We start from the raw sequence: 20,802 nt of genomic DNA on the forward strand, positions 1-20,802 counted from the left end.
GCTGAACCTGTTAACCGTGAGCCCCGAGATCTGCTGTGTTTCTTTGGATTCGCTACGTGTTGTTTTCTTGGTATCGAAGAAAGACACAAAATGTGCCATTGATTTACTTTTAACTGTTAGCTTGCTGGCATGGAGATATTAAGATATGCTGCTGATTCCTATTGGAACTCTGTAAATGCGCATACTCCACCCATAAGCACTGCTTTGCTACACAGACCTGGCTGAGATCTGTTTTATGGCTTAAGAACTCCCTCATGAATAAAGAAGGCTGCAGGGGTAGAGTGCGTAATACATATTTAAAAGGGAGCGTGACAGAGCTGTGCTGCGCCTTCTGTATGGTTGTTAAAATAATTTATGGTTTCACCTGTGGAGACTAGTGAGCCGGGATCAATGGATCATGGGAGCCATTCTTAACTCTGTGTTTGCAGGCTACAGGTTTGTGACTCTAATTTGGCATCTTTTATGTACACATTTTGTGATCCTTGGATAATTACTTCAGATATGAGTACCTTTGTTTCCTTCTTTTAGAGAACTGGGCGACCATAGAATAAATTCATGTTGCAAGGTGTGAAAAAGTAAATACTCTGCGGCTAAGAAAGTTCAGTCACTCTGCGAGCACAGTGCTAGGTGTGTGGGTGGAAAAGATACAAGAGTCATTGTTCCCTGAGCAGTATGCAGATAGAACAAGACATACATTGTATGCGTGGCATAACGCTGGACCACACATCAGTAGGCTAATGCAGGTTATGCACTGAGAAGTTCTGTGGTGTGTCAAGAGGCAACATTAAGGTTGCTCTCAGTACCCTCACTATCTCCCTTTGGGGGTGCGTTTGGAAAGCCTTTCACCTTCCCTACCTTTGGAACTTACTACTCTCAGCCAGACCTGGAACACAGAAAATCATGAGTACTTGCTGTCAGTCAGTTCGGGGCTACTAGGATAAGAGATCCCTTCTAAGACAGACACCATCCAGGGAGCAAAGGCCGCAGGTGAGTGGCACACAACACTGAGGTAGTCTCATGGCGATGCGTCACGTGTGGCATACTTTGGCACAGTGCTCCTCTGTGGAGCTGAAGGGAGTGTGAGTTTATCACTGTGCCTGTCAGTCCATCAAAAACGTGTTCAGAATACATAGCCATCCAATCCTTGGCCTCTTTGCACAGTATACAGGGGAGTGGTCACATGTAGTTGTAATTGTGATTCTGTGCAAGTGCGTATGATGGGACCCCCATTATGGGGGTACACAGTCTTTAAAATAATGTCAAGGTGAAAGTAAAAGAAAATGCAGTGCTCGCTCGCTACTTAAAAGTAATTCCTAACTTTGACGCCCCACCACATTCAAATGTCACTAGCCGCCACTGAACAATAACTAGATGTAGAGTGAAGAAAGATTAATGTTTACCCCTCCCAATTTAAAGCATAAAACCACAACACACAACGTCTGACCAACTGGAGGGTGATGAACTACAAAATCGAGTGCAGGATGAAAAACTACTGTGCATTCCTGGGAAAAATAAGCAATATTACCAAGTGAAAAGTTATGGGGCAGAACGGACAACATTTAACAACATTAATGTGAGTGCAGAAAATTAAACTAATCTAGAAATAAACGTTTTTCACTGCAGTGATGGTTGAATATCCTGTTTGTTTTAGACAGTAAATAAGAAGATCAAAAATATAGATGTAAATGCATTGAGAAAATAGGACACACGTTTGACATGAAATAGCCATAATGGATGGTGAGAGGCAACTTATTCTGAAAAGTTTGAGTCAGTAACAGCATTGAGCAGTAGATAATGGGTAATTTCACAGACTCTGTACAACAATTATACAGTAACAGATATCATCCAAAGACAAGAGCTGCAGGTTAAATGTGATGTGCCTGGGCATGTACAATAGGATGTAGTGACACAAATGCGTTGCCTGGGTCTTATTTCTCACGGCCTGCACCTCTTTGGAGAAACTGTAGCAAGCCAAGACCTGTGCATATAGCCACACAGGAGCACTGTAAAATATATGAACATGTATGCGAGTATATATTGCTGTATACCGTCCATAAACCTGTTGTCACATTGTAACATATTCTGGTTAGGCACTCTGCATCAGAGGTTTATTTCAATCCATCCCGCAGACAATGTACATTTATTGACAGCACATGTACAAACTGTAAAGATAAATTATCACCTGAAAAAAGTAAAAGTCGACAATTCAAACAGAAAACAGAGTGCCTCTGATACCAATAAGATGTTAGGCTCGAAAGATACTGTGAGGCAACTTGTACTTAATAATGGTAATTTGTGCCTTAACTACACAGACACATTGAGGATCATTATTCTTGTTATTACTAGGATACAATTTTGGAATTATTCTGTATGAAAAATAAGACCGTCGACAGTTCTGTACAGCGAGGTTGCTCATTTGAGGAGCAGTCAATAAATGTACTTAAACGTCAGAATCTGTTTAATTCTTACAAGTCACCTTCAAAAGAACTGGAAGTTTCGTGCAAACATATTAGTGAGCTGTAAGGGCTAGAAAATATGGCCAAGACCAAAGGGAAATGATGGCACAAGAAGGGTTAATTGCTAGAAAGGGCTCCCCTGCAGCAGTAGGCCCCCTCTCTGCACTGCTAGAGAGGCTCTGGAGCAACAACTTAAGCTGATCCTAGGACTGTGGAGAAAAACAGGGCTGAGCTAAAGTGGTTTGTGGGGTTGAAAAATACAAGTACTATGGGCCAGATGTAGGAAAGCTTTAGCGACTCGCAAACGGCGAAAAACGCCGTTTGCGAGTCGCTAAAGCCCATCTGGTATGTAGAAATGCATTTTGCGAGTCGGAACCGACTCGCAAAATGCATTTCCGAGGCGCAAATAGGAAGGGGTGTTCCCTTCCTATTTGCGAGTCGCATTGGTATGCAATTCCATTTGCGACCGCGAAAGCGGTCTCAAATGGACTCGCAGTTACCATCCACTTGAAGTGGATGGTAACCCAGTCGCAAACGGGAAGGGGTCCCCATGGGACCCCTTCCCCTTTGTGTCTGGCCTAAAAAATAATTTTTCAGAGCAGGCAGTGGTCCAATGGACCACTACCTGCCCTGAAAAATACCGAAACAAAAGGTTTTGGTTTATTTTTCAAAGTGCAGCTTGTTTTCCTTTAAGGAAAACGGGTTGCACTTTGAAAATAAAAACTGCTTTATTTAAAAGCAGTCACGGACATGGAGGTCTGCTGTTCCCAGCAGGCCTCTATGTCCGTGAGTGCCCTGAATCGCTATGGGATCGCAAATTGCAACCTACCTCATTAATACTTGCGACCCCATAGCAACTCGCAGAAGGTGTCTGAGACACCTTTCTGCATCCCAAATTGCGACTTGCAATTTGCGAGTCGCAGTGACTCGCAAATTGCAAGTCGCAATTTGGGAAGTTGCTACATCTGGCCCCAAATGCTGTAAGCAAAAGCAAGGCTCCCGATTCATCTGGAAAAAGGTACATCTTTATTTGCATAGTTATCAAAACGTTTTAAGGTGCAGCTGCCAATCGCAGGGGAAAGAGGCTCAAACAAGTTTGTGCTCTATGAAACTTCCGCCTTAAGCATGAGCGTGAAGGAGAGCCAAAATAAACAAGCATTTACAATGCAACGGGTCTCGCGTTTGCTCATGTTAGAGCTGATCGCGTTGTAAACTCTTAACCCGACTTTGCACCTATCGGGCAAAAGTGCATTTATGTACATAACCTGAAAAAGTGAAATCAAGTATGTAAAGCGCTCGACTTCTGCCAAGAGAGATCACGCTCGTAAATTAGAGAAAAAAAAAGTCCACGAGCCCGATGGAAAACAGCGAGCCTTGCATGTTTTCTGTACTTGGTCGCTGCGCTCGAGGAGGGCTAGCCACCGGAAAAGGCATGCCATACGCATGCCTTCGACTAATGAAAGCAAGCAGATTTTATTAGGGAAGCCCACGAACCAATAAAAAACACTGACATGAAGTTGACAGGGCTCCGAGCCCTTTTCTAAATACAAAAGAGTCTCGCTGCGATACGCATGCGCGAGCGCATGCAACTCAGGCTCTACCCTAAAAAGTAGTTTGCTCACAGTAAAACTTAGAGGCAAATGTGTAATTATCCATGTAATAAGGTCAGTCCCAAAGGCGGAAACAAAACCGCCCCCAAGGCAGTACAAACACAAGCATTTACCAACAACATCCAGGGATTTTTGAAAGGCAAGTCCAGGAATTAATGCAAGTGATGGGCGTGAGGTGGGCGTGGTGAAAAGCCACAGAAGAGATTAACAGCACGTTGGAAAGCAGGTAAGGATGAAACTAACTCATCCCAGAAAATTCCTCCATTTTCGAGTATGAAAAAACAATGAGACCAAAGCACCTCAATAAACTGCACATCTGGTACTTAATCAGCATCAATTTGTATAACCTAGAAGAAGGGACCCCGATTTTCCTACAGCAGATGGATTACTGGACAGAGCTGGCGTTCCCTTAGATCTGCATCTATGGACAGGAAAGATCCATGGATTGGTGGGGGACTGCGGGAGCCATGCTGACTGGCACCCCACAACCACTGCCCTCCCTTAATGGAGTGCTCAATGTCAATTAGAATTAGCTAAACACAGTGCTAGAGTTAAGATTCTGATAAAAGCCTCAGGAATTGCTACCACTGGAGCTCTCTTTTATCCCTCAAATGCATAGACTGAATGGCAAATCTGTTTCCCTTAGGAAGGAAAAGAACAATAGTCTCTCAGAGAAAAAGCTACATGTTCTACCACCAGGTAGACATCAGGCGGGAATTATAAACCTGTATTCAGTCGTGGCTGGCGATGGGACAAAAAAAATAATAATAATTACCTTGACCCCTGCACTTCTGCTCTCCTCTGCACTGCAGGCAGGCACAGGCTCCCAGCCTGCCCTGCGGCCAATCCTGATGCTGCTGGTAGCATCAAAGCAGCGTCAGGATTGGCCTGAGTGCCCTGGCTTTGTGCTCCCAGGAAGACTGTGAGCCTGTGCCTGCTCTCTCCAACCCGGGAACACAGTGCCGGGTTGGAGAGAGCTCAGCGCGTATGTGTGTTTGGTCATCCTGAGACGGCTGTCCAAGCAGACATGCGTGTCGAGGGGAGTGCACACCACAACACTCTATGGCGTCATCCCCCATGGCCCTGCCCCTTTAAAAATAAAACGATAATAAACATTATTTATTTTCCTTTTATTTTTAAAGTTTAGCAGCTGCTGCTGGTGGTGGGGGTGGCGCGATGCTCCTCCGCCATAATGGAGGAGCCGTTGCTGCCTTTATTGAAGCATAGCAGGTACAGCTGGTGTCTATTACAGGACAGCCAGGCCTTAGCCAACCAGGAACCCACCAAAAAATCCAAATACAATAACTGTTTCAACACAAAACGCAACATACCCTTAAAAATATTACACAACACTCAACAGCAATAAGAGGGTCTAGCTATAAAGATATTTACACTTCTATCAAAATAATCTTGTACTAAAAATGATATATACATAATTGCAATGAAGATCATTCTCCGACAAATCACATTTTATAAGTATAACTTGTTGCTAATCAGCTCTTAAGAATTACACTTCTCGGCTGCTCCATGCTCACTGGCCAATGTCGGCCTGTTCCGAACCACCAGATGATGGCCACCGGCACTCTGTCACACAACTGGGGAATTCAAGTTACTTCTAGAAATTTCAGGTCATTCTCCGCACTTTTACCAGGTTCATCACAAATTTCCACATTTGAGTATGCTTTTTGCTTTGACTACCTGGGGCATATAGGAACGCAGAGGGCGCACTTTCCCTGTTTGTGCCACACGCACCTTTAAACAGGCGCGCCATGAGCAAACAAGGAAAGTGTGCCCTATTATATTGAATGTGCTGCTCTCAGGGCAGCCGCAAATCATACTGCCCTGGTGGCAGAGCATTCAAGTGAAATATGGAGCAGGGTTGAAGCAGTCACTCTGTGTTGCAATGGGTCATTGAACATGCCTGCAAGAGGTTTTCTGGGGGGTTCCACAGGATCCCATTTAGCCCTCTGCTATCAGGGGGCTCACTGACTGTCTGCCCGATTTTGGGGCGCAGTGTCAGAATGCCTACTGAGAGCTTCTTTGCCGTTGTGCCCGAGTCTATAATACAGTGCGGGCGCAAAGGCAAAGAGATTTCCTCACTTGCATGGGGTCAGACCTCCGATGATCGCACTGCCTCTACATGTGCACCAGCGCTCTCTGTATAACGGAAAAGGACGCACAATCGTCTGCAGCCCCTTCTGTAAAACCAAAGTGTCCCGGGAAGCGTGCAAAGAGGGAGCAAACGCCCGTTGGGTGCCTCCGGGGCACACTGTGCAATACGGCCCAGGTTACTGACCTTTGAAATATCTTACCTCGAGTGCCATCGGACCACTGAATCAGTGCCAAACTGTGGAGGTTCTTGTATGACAGATAGTAGCGTATTCAATACTTAGGCCACATTGTGATAACCACGGTTTACCAACAGTCAGCCAGGGTCATCATTAAAAAAAATAAAACATAAATTCTGTTCCATCCCTATCTCAATGGCAACTAGTTCAATGTAGTAAGTAATTTCATCTTGAATCAGGCTGTCTTAAAACTCTCAAATCTGACAGAGGGTGCCTCATACACTTGGAGATTCCACCAGTTCATACTGTGCTTCTCTTACCCACGCTTTGCAGGGTGGCAACTACTGATCCAGCCGGCACTCCACCACCCGCAGCGATGGCTGTCGTCTTCATCATTGCAGCCCCCAAGGACCCAGCTGCTATACCACCTCCTGTGAAACCAGCTGCAGCCAATGCAGCAGGGGCCACAACAGCACCAACCGCTGTGCGGAAAAAGAGACAGAGGCCAATATTACACGAGCATCCAACGCCACTTCCCTTTACAATGAACTATGCAAAAGAATCAAATTTTCCATTATTCCAGCCAAAAGACATAACTACTTGTCAATCTAGTTCACCTCTAACCTATAGCCCCTCTGAACATTCATTCCACGAATGACGCCAAGAGACCTCGAGCTGCCTTTGCACCTCAGTCTCCCTCTACACAACCTGTGCTAGAAGGGTGGAAGTTATAGTGAATTTGTGTTTAAGTAGAGAGGGAGCAATTATGTATAACCTCTTTCTCCATTGTTTTAAGTATTCATTAGCTTTGTTCTCAGGATAAAGCGTTGGCACAGTATACAGAAGTTGTCCCAACATGTGCTCTTTGTGTTAAAGTTTGAATGTTTCTCCCTGTCATCCGTGATCCCCTGGTTCCAGAATCACTGTTTGCAAAAAGAAAAAAGAGAACATGGCACTTTGTGGACTTTGAGGCTTCCTGGTCCTTTGCTGCTTCTAAGCCTTGTTGTCTCATTTCAACCACTGCAGAAGGCTTTACCATCTAGTCCTTCAGTAGCTGAGTCTTCCTTACAAGTGAATCTACTTCAGGCACTTACAATTACCCCCACTGGTCTCACACTGTGGTAACCTGACTCCTTCTTGGGCTTTGCACCCACAGACATAGCCAGGGCCCTGTAAATAAAAGGAGCTCCTTGGCCACTCAAAATGTGGATGATCATATTAATCTTGAAATTCTACAAAAACACCAACCTGTTGCCCCTTGGTGCCTCCACTATGCCTTGTTGGTCAAGAACAACATGACAGGATATTTTCAGCAAGAGTATCGGTGTAACATCTTACCTGCACCCACTGCGATGTAAGGAAGTGAAGACCAAAGCGAACTACTTTCCTCTTTCTCCTCTGAAGCTAAAAATGAAGCACAGAAAAGACTTGATCATGACTGAAAACTGCACTTAAATCACAGTCAACTCAGGGCTGATCACAACTGACCTGCTGAAATCCGAGGAAAATTGCACACACCCGCTAATCTGAGAATGGTCAAGGTTTGCAATCTCTAAAGTGGTTTGTGGGGTTGAAAAATACAAGTACTATGGGCCAGATGTAGGAAAGCTTTAGCGACTCGCAAACGGCGAAAAACGCCGTTTGCGAGTCGCTAAAGCCCATCTGGTATGTAGAAATGCATTTTGCGAGTCGGAACCGACTCGCAAAATGCATTTCCGAGGCGCAAATAGGAAGGGGTGTTCCCTTCCTATTTGCGAGTCGCATTGGTATGCAATTCCATTTGCGACCGCGAAAGCGGTCTCAAATGGACTCGCAGTTACCATCCACTTGAAGTGGATGGTAACCCAGTCGCAAACGGGAAGGGGTCCCCATGGGACCCCTTCCCCTTTGTGTCTGGCCTAAAAAATAATTTTTCAGAGCAGGCAGTGGTCCAATGGACCACTACCTGCCCTGAAAAATACCGAAACAAAAGGTTTTGGTTTATTTTTCAAAGTGCAGCTTGTTTTCCTTTAAGGAAAACGGGTTGCACTTTGAAAATAAAAACTGCTTTATTTAAAAGCAGTCACGGACATGGAGGTCTGCTGTTCCCAGCAGGCCTCTATGTCCGTGAGTGCCCTGAATCGCTATGGGATCGCAAATTGCAACCTACCTCATTAATACTTGCGACCCCATAGCAACTCGCAGAAGGTGTCTGAGACACCTTTCTGCATCCCAAATTGCGACTTGCAATTTGCGAGTCGCAGTGACTCGCAAATTGCAAGTCGCAATTTGGGAAGTTGCTACATCTGGCCCCAAATGCTGTAAGCAAAAGCAAGGCTCCCGATTCATCTGGAAAAAGGTACATCTTTATTTGCATAGTTATCAAAACGTTTTAAGGTGCAGCTGCCAATCGCAGGGGAAAGAGGCTCAAACAAGTTTGTGCTCTATGAAACTTCCGCCTTAAGCATGAGCGTGAAGGAGAGCCAAAATAAACAAGCATTTACAATGCAACGGGTCTCGCGTTTGCTCATGTTAGAGCTGATCGCGTTGTAAACTCTTAACCCGACTTTGCACCTATCGGGCAAAAGTGCATTTATGTACATAACCTGAAAAAGTGAAATCAAGTATGTAAAGCGCTCGACTTCTGCCAAGAGAGATCACGCTCGTAAATTAGAGAAAAAAAAAGTCCACGAGCCCGATGGAAAACAGCGAGCCTTGCATGTTTTCTGTACTTGGTCGCTGCGCTCGAGGAGGGCTAGCCACCGGAAAAGGCATGCCATACGCATGCCTTCGACTAATGAAAGCAAGCAGATTTTATTAGGGAAGCCCACGAACCAATAAAAAACACTGACATGAAGTTGACAGGGCTCCGAGCCCTTTTCTAAATACAAAAGAGTCTCGCTGCGATACGCATGCGCGAGCGCATGCAACTCAGGCTCTACCCTAAAAAGTAGTTTGCTCACAGTAAAACTTAGAGGCAAATGTGTAATTATCCATGTAATAAGGTCAGTCCCAAAGGCGGAAACAAAACCGCCCCCAAGGCAGTACAAACACAAGCATTTACCAACAACATCCAGGGATTTTTGAAAGGCAAGTCCAGGAATTAATGCAAGTGATGGGCGTGAGGTGGGCGTGGTGAAAAGCCACAGAAGAGATTAACAGCACGTTGGAAAGCAGGTAAGGATGAAACTAACTCATCCCAGAAAATTCCTCCATTTTCGAGTATGAAAAAACAATGAGACCAAAGCACCTCAATAAACTGCACATCTGGTACTTAATCAGCATCAATTTGTATAACCTAGAAGAAGGGACCCCGATTTTCCTACAGCAGATGGATTACTGGACAGAGCTGGCGTTCCCTTAGATCTGCATCTATGGACAGGAAAGATCCATGGATTGGTGGGGGACTGCGGGAGCCATGCTGACTGGCACCCCACAACCACTGCCCTCCCTTAATGGAGTGCTCAATGTCAATTAGAATTAGCTAAACACAGTGCTAGAGTTAAGATTCTGATAAAAGCCTCAGGAATTGCTACCACTGGAGCTCTCTTTTATCCCTCAAATGCATAGACTGAATGGCAAATCTGTTTCCCTTAGGAAGGAAAAGAACAATAGTCTCTCAGAGAAAAAGCTACATGTTCTACCACCAGGTAGACATCAGGCGGGAATTATAAACCTGTATTCAGTCGTGGCTGGCGATGGGACAAAAAAAATAATAATAATTACCTTGACCCCTGCACTTCTGCTCTCCTCTGCACTGCAGGCAGGCACAGGCTCCCAGCCTGCCCTGCGGCCAATCCTGATGCTGCTGGTAGCATCAAAGCAGCGTCAGGATTGGCCTGAGTGCCCTGGCTTTGTGCTCCCAGGAAGACTGTGAGCCTGTGCCTGCTCTCTCCAACCCGGGAACACAGTGCCGGGTTGGAGAGAGCTCAGCGCGTATGTGTGTTTGGTCATCCTGAGACGGCTGTCCAAGCAGACATGCGTGTCGAGGGGAGTGCACACCACAACACTCTATGGCGTCATCCCCCATGGCCCTGCCCCTTTAAAAATAAAACGATAATAAACATTATTTATTTTCGTTTTATTTTTAAAGTTTAGCAGCTGCTGCTGGTGGTGGGGGTGGCGCGATGCTCCTCCGCCATAATGGAGGAGCCGTTGCTGCCTTTATTGAAGCATAGCAGGTACAGCTGGTGTCTATTACAGGACAGCCAGGCCTTAGCCAACCAGGAACCCACCAAAAAATCCAAATACAATAACTGTTTCAACACAAAACGCAACATACCCTTAAAAATATTACACAACACTCAACAGCAATAAGAGGGTCTAGCTGTAAAGATATTTACACTTCTATCAAAATAATCTTGTACTAAAAATGATATATACATAATTGCAATGAAGATCATTCTCCGACAAATCACATTTTATAAGTATAACTTGTTGCTAATCAGCTCTTAAGAATTACACTTCTCGGCTGCTCCATGCTCACTGGCCAATGTCGGCCTGTTCCGAACCACCAGATGATGGCCACCGGCACTCTGTCACACAACTGGGGAATTCAAGTTACTTCTAGAAATTTCAGGTCATTCTCCGCACTTTTACCAGGTTCATCACAAATTTCCACATTTGAGTATGCTTTTTGCTTTGACTACCTGGGGCATATAGGAACGCAGAGGGCGCACTTTCCCTGTTTGTGCCACACGCACCTTTAAACAGGCGCGCCATGAGCAAACAAGGAAAGTGTGCCCTATTATATTGAATGTGCTGCTCTCAGGGCAGCCGCAAATCATACTGCCCTGGTGGCAGAGCATTCAAGTGAAATATGGAGCAGGGTTGAAGCAGTCACTCTGTGTTGCAATGGGTCATTGAACATGCCTGCAAGAGGTTTTCTGGGGGGTTCCACAGGATCCCATTTAGCCCTCTGCTATCAGGGGGCTCACTGACTGTCTGCCCGATTTTGGGGCGCAGTGTCAGAATGCCTACTGAGAGCTTCTTTGCCGTTGTGCCCGAGTCTATAATACAGTGCGGGCGCAAAGGCAAAGAGATTTCCTCACTTGCATGGGGTCAGACCTCCGATGATCGCACTGCCTCTACATGTGCACCAGCGCTCTCTGTATAACGGAAAAGGACGCACAATCGTCTGCAGCCCCTTCTGTAAAACCAAAGTGTCCCGGGAAGCGTGCAAAGAGGGAGCAAACGCCCGTTGGGTGCCTCCGGGGCACACTGTGCAATACGGCCCAGGTTACTGACCTTTGAAATATCTTACCTCGAGTGCCATCGGACCACTGAATCAGTGCCAAACTGTGGAGGTTCTTGTATGACAGATAGTAGCGTATTCAATACTTAGGCCACATTGTGATAACCACGGTTTACCAACAGTCAGCCAGGGTCATCATTAAAAAAAATAAAACATAAATTCTGTTCCATCCCTATCTCAATGGCAACTAGTTCAATGTAGTAAGTAATTTCATCTTGAATCAGGCTGTCTTAAAACTCTCAAATCTGACAGAGGGTGCCTCATACACTTGGAGATTCCACCAGTTCATACTGTGCTTCTCTTACCCACGCTTTGCAGGGTGGCAACTACTGATCCAGCCGGCACTCCACCACCCGCAGCGATGGCTGTCGTCTTCATCATTGCAGCCCCCAAGGACCCAGCTGCTATACCACCTCCTGTGAAACCAGCTGCAGCCAATGCAGCAGGGGCCACAACAGCACCAACCGCTGTGCGGAAAAAGAGACAGAGGCCAATATTACACGAGCATCCAACGCCACTTCCCTTTACAATGAACTATGCAAAAGAATCAAATTTTCCATTATTCCAGCCAAAAGACATAACTACTTGTCAATCTAGTTCACCTCTAACCTATAGCCCCTCTGAACATTCATTCCACGAATGACGCCAAGAGACCTCGAGCTGCCTTTGCACCTCAGTCTCCCTCTACACAACCTGTGCTAGAAGGGTGGAAGTTATAGTGAATTTGTGTTTAAGTAGAGAGGGAGCAATTATGTATAACCTCTTTCTCCATTGTTTTAAGTATTCATTAGCTTTGTTCTCAGGATAAAGCGTTGGCACAGTATACAGAAGTTGTCCCAACATGTGCTCTTTGTGTTAAAGTTTGAATGTTTCTCCCTGTCATCCGTGATCCCCTGGTTCCAGAATCACTGTTTGCAAAAAGAAAAAAGAGAACATGGCACTTTGTGGACTTTGAGGCTTCCTGGTCCTTTGCTGCTTCTAAGCCTTGTTGTCTCATTTCAACCACTGCAGAAGGCTTTACCATCTAGTCCTTCAGTAGCTGAGTCTTCCTTACAAGTGAATCTACTTCAGGCACTTACAATTACCCCCACTGGTCTCACACTGTGGTAACCTGACTCCTTCTTGGGCTTTGCACCCACAGACATAGCCAGGGCCCTGTAAATAAAAGGAGCTCCTTGGCCACTCAAAATGTGGATGATCATATTAATCTTGAAATTCTACAAAAACACCAACCTGTTGCCCCTTGGTGCCTCCACTATGCCTTGTTGGTCAAGAACAACATGACAGGATATTTTCAGCAAGAGTATCGGTGTAACATCTTACCTGCACCCACTGCGATGTAAGGAAGTGAAGACCAAAGCGAACTACTTTCCTCTTTCTCCTCTGAAGCTAAAAATGAAGCACAGAAAAGACTTGATCATGACTGAAAACTGCACTTAAATCACAGTCAACTCAGGGCTGATCACAACTGACCTGCTGAAATCCGAGGAAAATTGCACACACCCGCTAATCTGAGAATGGTCAAGGTTTGCAATTACGTGAGTGCATAATTAGTGCCAGATTACATGGCGGTCACCTTTCAATTGAGAATAACATGCTGACAGTATATGTTGTTTCACAAACCACTGTGAGTAAAATATCGCCTGTGCACTATGTGCTTTGCGGTTTGCTCCAGTTTTCACTTGCCGCAAATCACAGAACCACTACCTCAGATTTGTAGTCCCCCACTATAATCCAGTGTTAGAAGCAAATGGAAATTTGCCCCCAAAACAGTTGTATGAGATCCATTGTGTTCAGGGCCTTAAGGATTATTGACTTCTGATGTCCCCCATTAACGTCCACATAACATTTTGAATGGTTTTGTGGCAACGTCAAATAAACTCCCAGTTGGATTCTGCTACCTTAAGCCACTATATGGGATCTGATCTTCATTCTCGTTTCCTGAGGGGGTAATGTCTCTGTCCTACGTATGCTGAGTTTGTATCCTGACTGGGTTGCATAAGGCCCTCTTAACAGCTACACGCCACAGATAGTTTGTTGCAGAGTTCTGAGGGGCATGGGAACAAATGACTCAGACACAGGCACAGAGCCAGTCTACCAGAACCCTCTTTGGTAGTTTGTTCCCCTATTTCGTAGTATGCCTGTTTCCCACTACGCTGCTGCTGCTGTTGTTCACTAGAATGCCCTCCCACTCTTCCCATTTCCTGTACAGTCTCCTCGTGCCAGAAATAGCGTCTATTGTCTAATCTCAGCTGGGATCTATGCTGACTCTATGGTACAGGGTCCAGTGTCTTCAAAACTACATGGAACTGCTCATTTCTGTCTGCATTCCAGAACTAGCCCGTGGCTCAGCTGCTAAACTTGTAAATTTATTTATTGTTCTGATTTATTTATGTGCGGACATGGCCCTGGGGCATCATAGTGCTATCAAGAGTACAGTTGCCAACAATCCTCGCGAGAATTTATTTGATATACAGCACAGGAAAAGTGAAAGAACAGACATTCACGAGTGTGTGGGAGATCATAGACAGGGCAACTGAAATAATGCGGTAGGAGAGGACCAAGTTATGCAACAGGATTGAGTAAATTATGTGGCATGAAAAGGCAAATCATGCAGCATATTTTGACACATTTTGTAATAGTATTACTTCATTATTCCTTCAATTTTAAACTTTGTCACACTGTCTGGGCATTTGTTGCACCTCATTAGTACCAGTTTATTACTCAAATATAGCAACAAGCACCAAAAAGGTGACCAGTTCAACTTTGCAGCGGGACTTCCACTGCGCGGCAGCACGTCACTGCATTTTTTGTAACTTTTGAACCGTGTGAGATAGAAACAAAAAATTTGGGGGCGGGGAAAATCTGAAGATTATGCGTCAGATGATGGATTATGTGGTGAATACAGCGAATATCACCACACAATTCCATAATATCAGTGGCCCTGACCATAGATTTAGCTCAAGTGTCTTTCAAAGTGAAGAGTCTTAATTCAGTTAGTTTTTAAAGGTAGCAGAGCGTGTGCTCATACAGAGGGTTGGAGGAAGAAATTTGATTGTTTCATGTGTTGTTCTCGCTTAAAAGAGAGAAGCCCAAAGAGAAGGTACTGTGCATTTTTTTAACCACGTTTAGTGCCCGAAGGTTGATACTTTTCAGGTAAGTAGAGGGGCAAAGAAGAATTCAGGGCCTTGTGTGTGGTGTCAGCAGTTTTAATTTGAGGTCTCCCCTCAATAGGAACCCACTGGAAGGACAGCGGGATAGATGAGTTGTGGTCAAACTTTTTGTGACCAGTAACAAAACGGGCTGCAACATGAAGGACTGTTCTGAGTGAAGCTAAGTGTCCATTTGAGAAGCATGAGAGGAGTGGGTTCCCGCAGTCTATTCTAGAGAGAACCAACTTCTGAACAACTAATCTTAAATTCTGTTACAGAATGATCTGCCTGATCCCCCAGATCAGCCTTAAGTGGAACCCAGCACTCAAAACTCACTGTCGGTGATGAAACCAAGCGACTTGGCATTCTGAACAATGGTAGGTTGGCACTTCAGGGAAGAGAGGGACTCTATCTATTCTTGTGCACATATGTTAGATTTCTTTGGAGAAATAAGAAACAATTCTGGTTTTCTAAGGGTTAAGTTTATGGTTTTGAATGAACATCTATGTTTGAATTCTTGCCAAGGTGTCGGTCAAAGGGTAATGTCATCAAGGAAGAGACCTTCAGCTGGCTTAATGACACACTACACTCCAAGCATATGGGACATGACTCATCAGGGAGGGGGGGTCGTGGGTGGGTGGCTGAGGGATGGGGTAAAAGACATTTACTAAGCACATAACATTTGAGGGTATTACCTGGAGGGAGAAGGGGGGGGGGCGCAGCCCGATAAATGTACATTGCAATGTTAATGTACAGTTATTTACAAGTCATAACTTCTAATAAAACATTTGTCAAAAGAAACAAAAAGGAAGGAAGAGACCTTCAGGCAGATCTGAGCATCGTGATCATTGGGGGAAAAATGCTCCCAGCGTTCCCAAGGATTTCATAAAGTAGCATAGACCGAGCAACACATTCTTTCCTCCAAATGATCAAGGCCTGCAGTTAAAATAGAAATGTTTTCAAGAATTTTAAAGGGTAAACTATTTGTAAGTTGCTGTATAGTTATCTGACATTGTTGTGTTATTACTCTGTCAAACTGGTTTCAAATTCTCTATCAAACCATTTTCACAATATCCACTGTACATCAGACCTGATGGCAAATGGGATACATGTAACACACCAGCAAAATTGCTTGGGCAAAAGGGGATGTTCAGTGCTACTTGTAGTAAAACTGATCTCGCTCACTAACAGTGGGAACAACAGTGCAAGTGTGTGATTGGCACCTACCGACCACGAGGGAGGTGGAAGAGACTAGAACAGCATCACAATCGGCTTCCACTGGTTCCACATGGTGAACGTTGGCCGCGCTCTACAACCTGTTAAGGAAAAGGAAAAGCCCTCAGGATCTATCTCTACATGAACCCAACTGAGCTTCCAGTCTGCCCTCTGACAACAGTGTCCTATACATAGCCCTATAAAGTAACAAGGCAGCATTTTCCTGAAGGAACAACAGACTTGGGAAGACTTCCAGCTCTCTGGAAGCACAAAGCTTGTGGTCCTTCACTCTCTCGTATGTTGAGGGCATCTCTTCTCTAAGTGAGCCATGGAGAAGCAGCAGCGGGTGTATCTAGGGCATTGAGGGTTATATTAGACACTCAAAGGAGAACAATTTTGTGTAGCTTTAGATTCCAAAAAAAGTTAAACAAACTTCCCACAATATAATCTCACTCCGATTCTAGAGTTTTGTTGTGACTTCCCATTAGAACATGTGACCTGGCTCTCCTTTGGAATCTGGAGTTTTACATGCAAGGTCTCACCTCAGTGACCAGATTTTAAAATTCAACAAGCAGGAGTGCCCCTACACGCAGAACTAACGCTAAATATTGGCATTGCCCACTGATGGATAATCATAGAAAGAGTATTGTTTGAGAAGTTTTACACTTTGTTAGATTTCAGAAAGCTTTGACCAACCCAATGAAGAGATGACAGAGCTCTCAAGCTGCCCAGTATTGCACATCAGTGGCTGATTTAGTATAGTTTTCTTTGCATTCCTGTACTGCATTTTTAATGGTAAAACCAAAACTACGAACACCAGAAAGCCAATGATAAGACAAAGACTGGATGAATTTCGATGTGCTTCTGTGTGGCAAAGGGGAAGATGGTAGAGACGCATGTTTATTCATAATGGGAAATATTTGCATTCTCTGCATATCGAACCAAAAAGATAAAATTGCTGGACCCATCTTTATAATTAATATAGTTATTAGAATAGTACAAACCTCAGCCTTGACTAACTGATAAACAATGTTTAAGTAAATTATCAATTTCCCATTCCCCATCCTATGTTGAGGCCAAGAAAAATGGTGGTCATTGTATGCCTTGCCTAAGGGTCTCCTCAGACTTTGATCTCCACTCTTTCAATTCTGCTGTGCTGAATGAAGGTGGAGAGGCAGCACAGCCAGGGACTTTTCAAAGCAATTTATGTGTGTTCATGGCTTGGAGGACTGGCGACGCATGTCCATGAACTACATTTTTAATAATGTGCTTGGAAAACATCTAAAAAAACTCAGACTGTCCTGGTTTTATACGTGAAGTTTGTATTACGAGCCCATCAGAATGTACATTTTTAGTTTCCAGATTAAGGGACATTTTATGGAAAAATCATGCAGCGCAACAAGTCACCTTGCTGTGCTACGTGACAGGGAAAGGGCAGGAATGCATTGTATTTAAAAGAATATGGTGCATTCCTGCCTTTGACCCTGCTGTGGTGCAGTTCTGGCTGCCTAGTTCCAGCGCAGGCCCACTTGCACCACTGTGCAAAGGTGCCTGCAGTGTAAGGAGGATTGTTGTTGTGAAGGGAGGGGAACCTCACATAGAAAGAGCAAGTAACAATGAGATATAAAGACATTTCTCATTGTTACTCCTGACCTGGGAAGGCTTAACATTTTGGCGCATTCCCAGGTTTACCATTTCTGGTAAATCTGGGAATGCATCACAGTCCATGGGTGTTGCATGGGAACACCTATGCAACACCCATGAAACACCTCCTTGGGGCAGAATAATGCAACACAGCGATTTACACTTACTCCAGATTTATCAAGCCACTCAGGGCCACGCAAGGTGGCCTTGCGTGGCTTGATAAATCACATTTTGGGCCTGTGTTGTGCATTCACCACAGTGTGTTACGCAAGAGCGACGCACCCTCAGTCATAAATATGCCCCTAAATTTCTATCTGCTTTTGTTGGAAAACACTCAAAAATGGGCAGAAAAGCCAATTTCCTCAAGTTGTGCTCCAAAAATGTGTAATCTCTTGTTATTTCCAGCACCTGGAATTACCAGGATCCCTGGTAATGATAAATCAGGCAGGAAGTAATGGGGATTGTAATAGGCCACTCATAACGAGGGTCTAAGAAATTAGGAATTACCAGGGGAATCTGCAATTCATTGTCCAATTCCTCTGGTAGTTCCCCATTTCGACACACAGATTTTCCAAGTGTAAATAAGAATCTCATAATTTTAACGGGATGGTAATGTGACCTTGAGTTGCCTCAGGTTTTATAGGCAAGGAGGGGGTCTCCTTGTTGAGAAGTGGGGGAGGGGCAGACACGTGAAGAGAAACACGCCTTTTCTTCAGGCGCCTGCTATCTTTTAATCAGCAAATGTAAAGGTTGGATGGGCCAGTATAAGCTTTAGTTGGGAGAATCATATGAAGCTTCATGGCGTCAAAGAACAATTCTTTTTGAGGGGTGCTGTAGCAGTGTTAGCAGTTCTGGAAACCTACAAAAACGGTTTGCACTAGGAACAGTCTAACTGCATACTACTAAAGTATGACTTCTGAACGCACTGTAAACACTTAAACATATTTTTATGCATATATTGTGGCAGATTCTTTTATATTGGATGAAACCTTTCTTATTCTATAATACAATTTTAAACATTGATTTCTTATTATACTGTGTGAAATATATGCATTTTGTAGACTAATTACCTAAATATTCCCAGTGCTTTCTGTCACTGGCTGGGACTTGAAAGCACTATGCCTACACATCACTCCTGAGTGCACCAGCCAGGCTTCAGGGCAAAGGCCTGCACCTGAAGGGGGCAAGATGGGTCGGAGCAAAACCCCCTCCAAGACCCACAAGAAAGCGTGCCAGGACCCCAGGAAGGGCACACAAATAAGAGAAGGAGAAGCAGGAAAGCAGCACCCCTTACCACTTTGTTGCAGGGTGAAAAATGGTGGTTAGGGGGTTGAGGCAAGGTGCCATGCAAGAAAAGGGCGACAAGCCCAAGGCCAATAGGAGGGCATAAAAAGAGGCTGCCCTGGCCGGAACCCCTCTATTCACCTGGATGGCCGGACAGCGACGGCACAAATAAAACGAAGAAGAGCTCCTACCTTCAATATTCAAGAGCTCCTAAACACGGTTCAGTGAGCAACTAGCGGGTCGATGACCACATGCAGTGCTCAGCGGCCTTCCGCCACAGAAGATGCTGCTGGAGCCACTCGATTGTGGTGCAGCGAAGCCACCTGCGGGGACAGCGTAAGATTCACTGCCACAGCCCAAGAAGGTACTGCAGGCCGCGCAGCAAGGCAAAGCCAGCGTGAAGGCTGCTGCGGCACGGGGCAGGCTGCTGTGGGAGATGGCTGTCCCCATTTCACACCGCAGCCCACAAAAGACTCACAGGGAAGGCACGGGAATAGGTGGCGCGGTGAGGGAAGACGTGCGGAAGCGGCATCGCGTTCTCCAGTGTAGCAGTCTGAGAAGGGAGTCAGCATTTAACCTACGGGGACAGAGTCCGTCCAGCGTGTGGCATTTGTTTACGGCAGCTGGGGGGGGGGGGGAGCAAGCAGAGCAGTGGCAGAATGAATGAGAGCATGGATGGAGCACAGTGGCCATGCCACTCCCTGCCCCCCACACTCGGGTTAACTCATACCACTGGTCGCTCAACTGAGCAGCTCAGCTGAATCTGAAGCATTTTAAGTGGCTTGGCAGATTGACCTGTGGGGCTACCAATTATAAATGCCAGATCTACACACAGAAGTAAAGATCCATTTAGGAGTGTCCACGGTCATTTCATTCTACGTATTGAGACACCAGCCCTCCCCTCCACTATTTAATTCACTTGGAGTTGATTAACTCCTCCTAAGCGAGCAAAGGCGGAACAAGCACTCTAGGGCAGGAGCAGTCATACTTTTTAAAGACATAGTAGTCACCGGTGGCCTAATCATTAAGGCCACTCACACTGAAATTGAAGGATTCTGCTTTAAGTGTCCATGACAGTTTCCCTTAGTGAATGAACATACATCTGAACAAGCATGTTGGGCAGGAACATTCAAAGTTAAAGGACGGGGTCACATTGATAGACCTTCACACTGAGAGGTTGAAGTGCTATTTCAGGTGTGCCTATAAACATTGCCCTCCTTCCTGAGCATAGTAGGAAGCTGGGGGCGAGCAGCCAGGGACAGTCCGTTGGTGACGCAACCTGGCTTCGGAAACAACACAGGAGGCAACCAGGGACAGCCCCCCAGGGTGACGCGACCCGAATGGAGAAGGCAGAACCATCAAATAAATTGGGGTGGGCAGCCAGGGACAACCCTTGGGCAATGGCTGCAGAATCAGCATGGAAAGCAACCAGGGACAGCCCGAAAGGGCGATGCAACATGAGTTGAGTAACAGTAAACAACAAGCAGCATGGGCCAGCTCAATGAGGCGCAGCAACCCGGCTGCCAGCATGGAGGACCAGAGCACAATCCAGCAGATCAACCTTGAAGAAATTCTAAAAGCAGCAAGGGTGGCGGCTTCAATGTATAGTAAAGAGTGGATCCCGAGGCAGATAAGTGGGGATGTAGCAAGCGAGCGGCCATCTCAAGAGATGCCCAATGAAGAAGAACATAGCCAGACATCCAGGGAGGAGATGGACAGAGCTGATGAACCAAAGAAACATCAGTGAAATGCAAGCAGAGGCAGCTAGAAATGGGACAAGAAAGATGCAGGAGAACTAATAGCATCGGAGGTACTTTCACCCAGCAAGCGAGCGAAGACAAGCAATGGTGATCAAATGAGCGCTATTGTACAAGAATGTTTAAAGTGTTTTGTGCCATTGCTATTTGCGAAAGGGGGGTG

The 20,802-nt window shown here is 45.3% G+C and overlaps 1 protein-coding gene across 2 annotated transcripts in view; it reads right to left on the reverse strand.

Moving 5' to 3' along the window:
- Positions 1 to 20,802, reverse strand: part of LOC138284870 (interferon alpha-inducible protein 27-like protein 2A) — a 58,719-nt gene that overhangs the window by 13,767 nt on the left and 24,150 nt on the right. The window contains exons 2-6 of one of the 2 annotated variants that reach the window (XM_069224094.1): positions 15,967 to 16,055; positions 12,911 to 12,976; positions 11,893 to 12,054; positions 7,693 to 7,758; positions 6,675 to 6,836 (exon numbers count right to left, since the gene is read on the reverse strand). In XM_069224094.1, coding sequence (XP_069080195.1) covers positions 6,675 to 6,836; positions 7,693 to 7,758; positions 11,893 to 11,968 — 304 coding nt within the window. In that variant the 5' untranslated portion in view covers positions 11,969 to 12,054; positions 12,911 to 12,976; positions 15,967 to 16,055. The remainder of the gene's footprint in view (positions 1 to 6,674; positions 6,837 to 7,692; positions 7,759 to 11,892; positions 12,055 to 12,910; positions 12,977 to 15,966; positions 16,056 to 20,802) is intronic. The other variant, XM_069224093.1, reaches the window with a different exon arrangement.

The sequence above is a fragment of the Pleurodeles waltl genome, chromosome 3_1, assembly GCF_031143425.1.
Source record: "Pleurodeles waltl isolate 20211129_DDA chromosome 3_1, aPleWal1.hap1.20221129, whole genome shotgun sequence".
In the NCBI taxonomy this organism is placed as follows: domain Eukaryota; kingdom Metazoa; phylum Chordata; class Amphibia; order Caudata; family Salamandridae; genus Pleurodeles; species Pleurodeles waltl.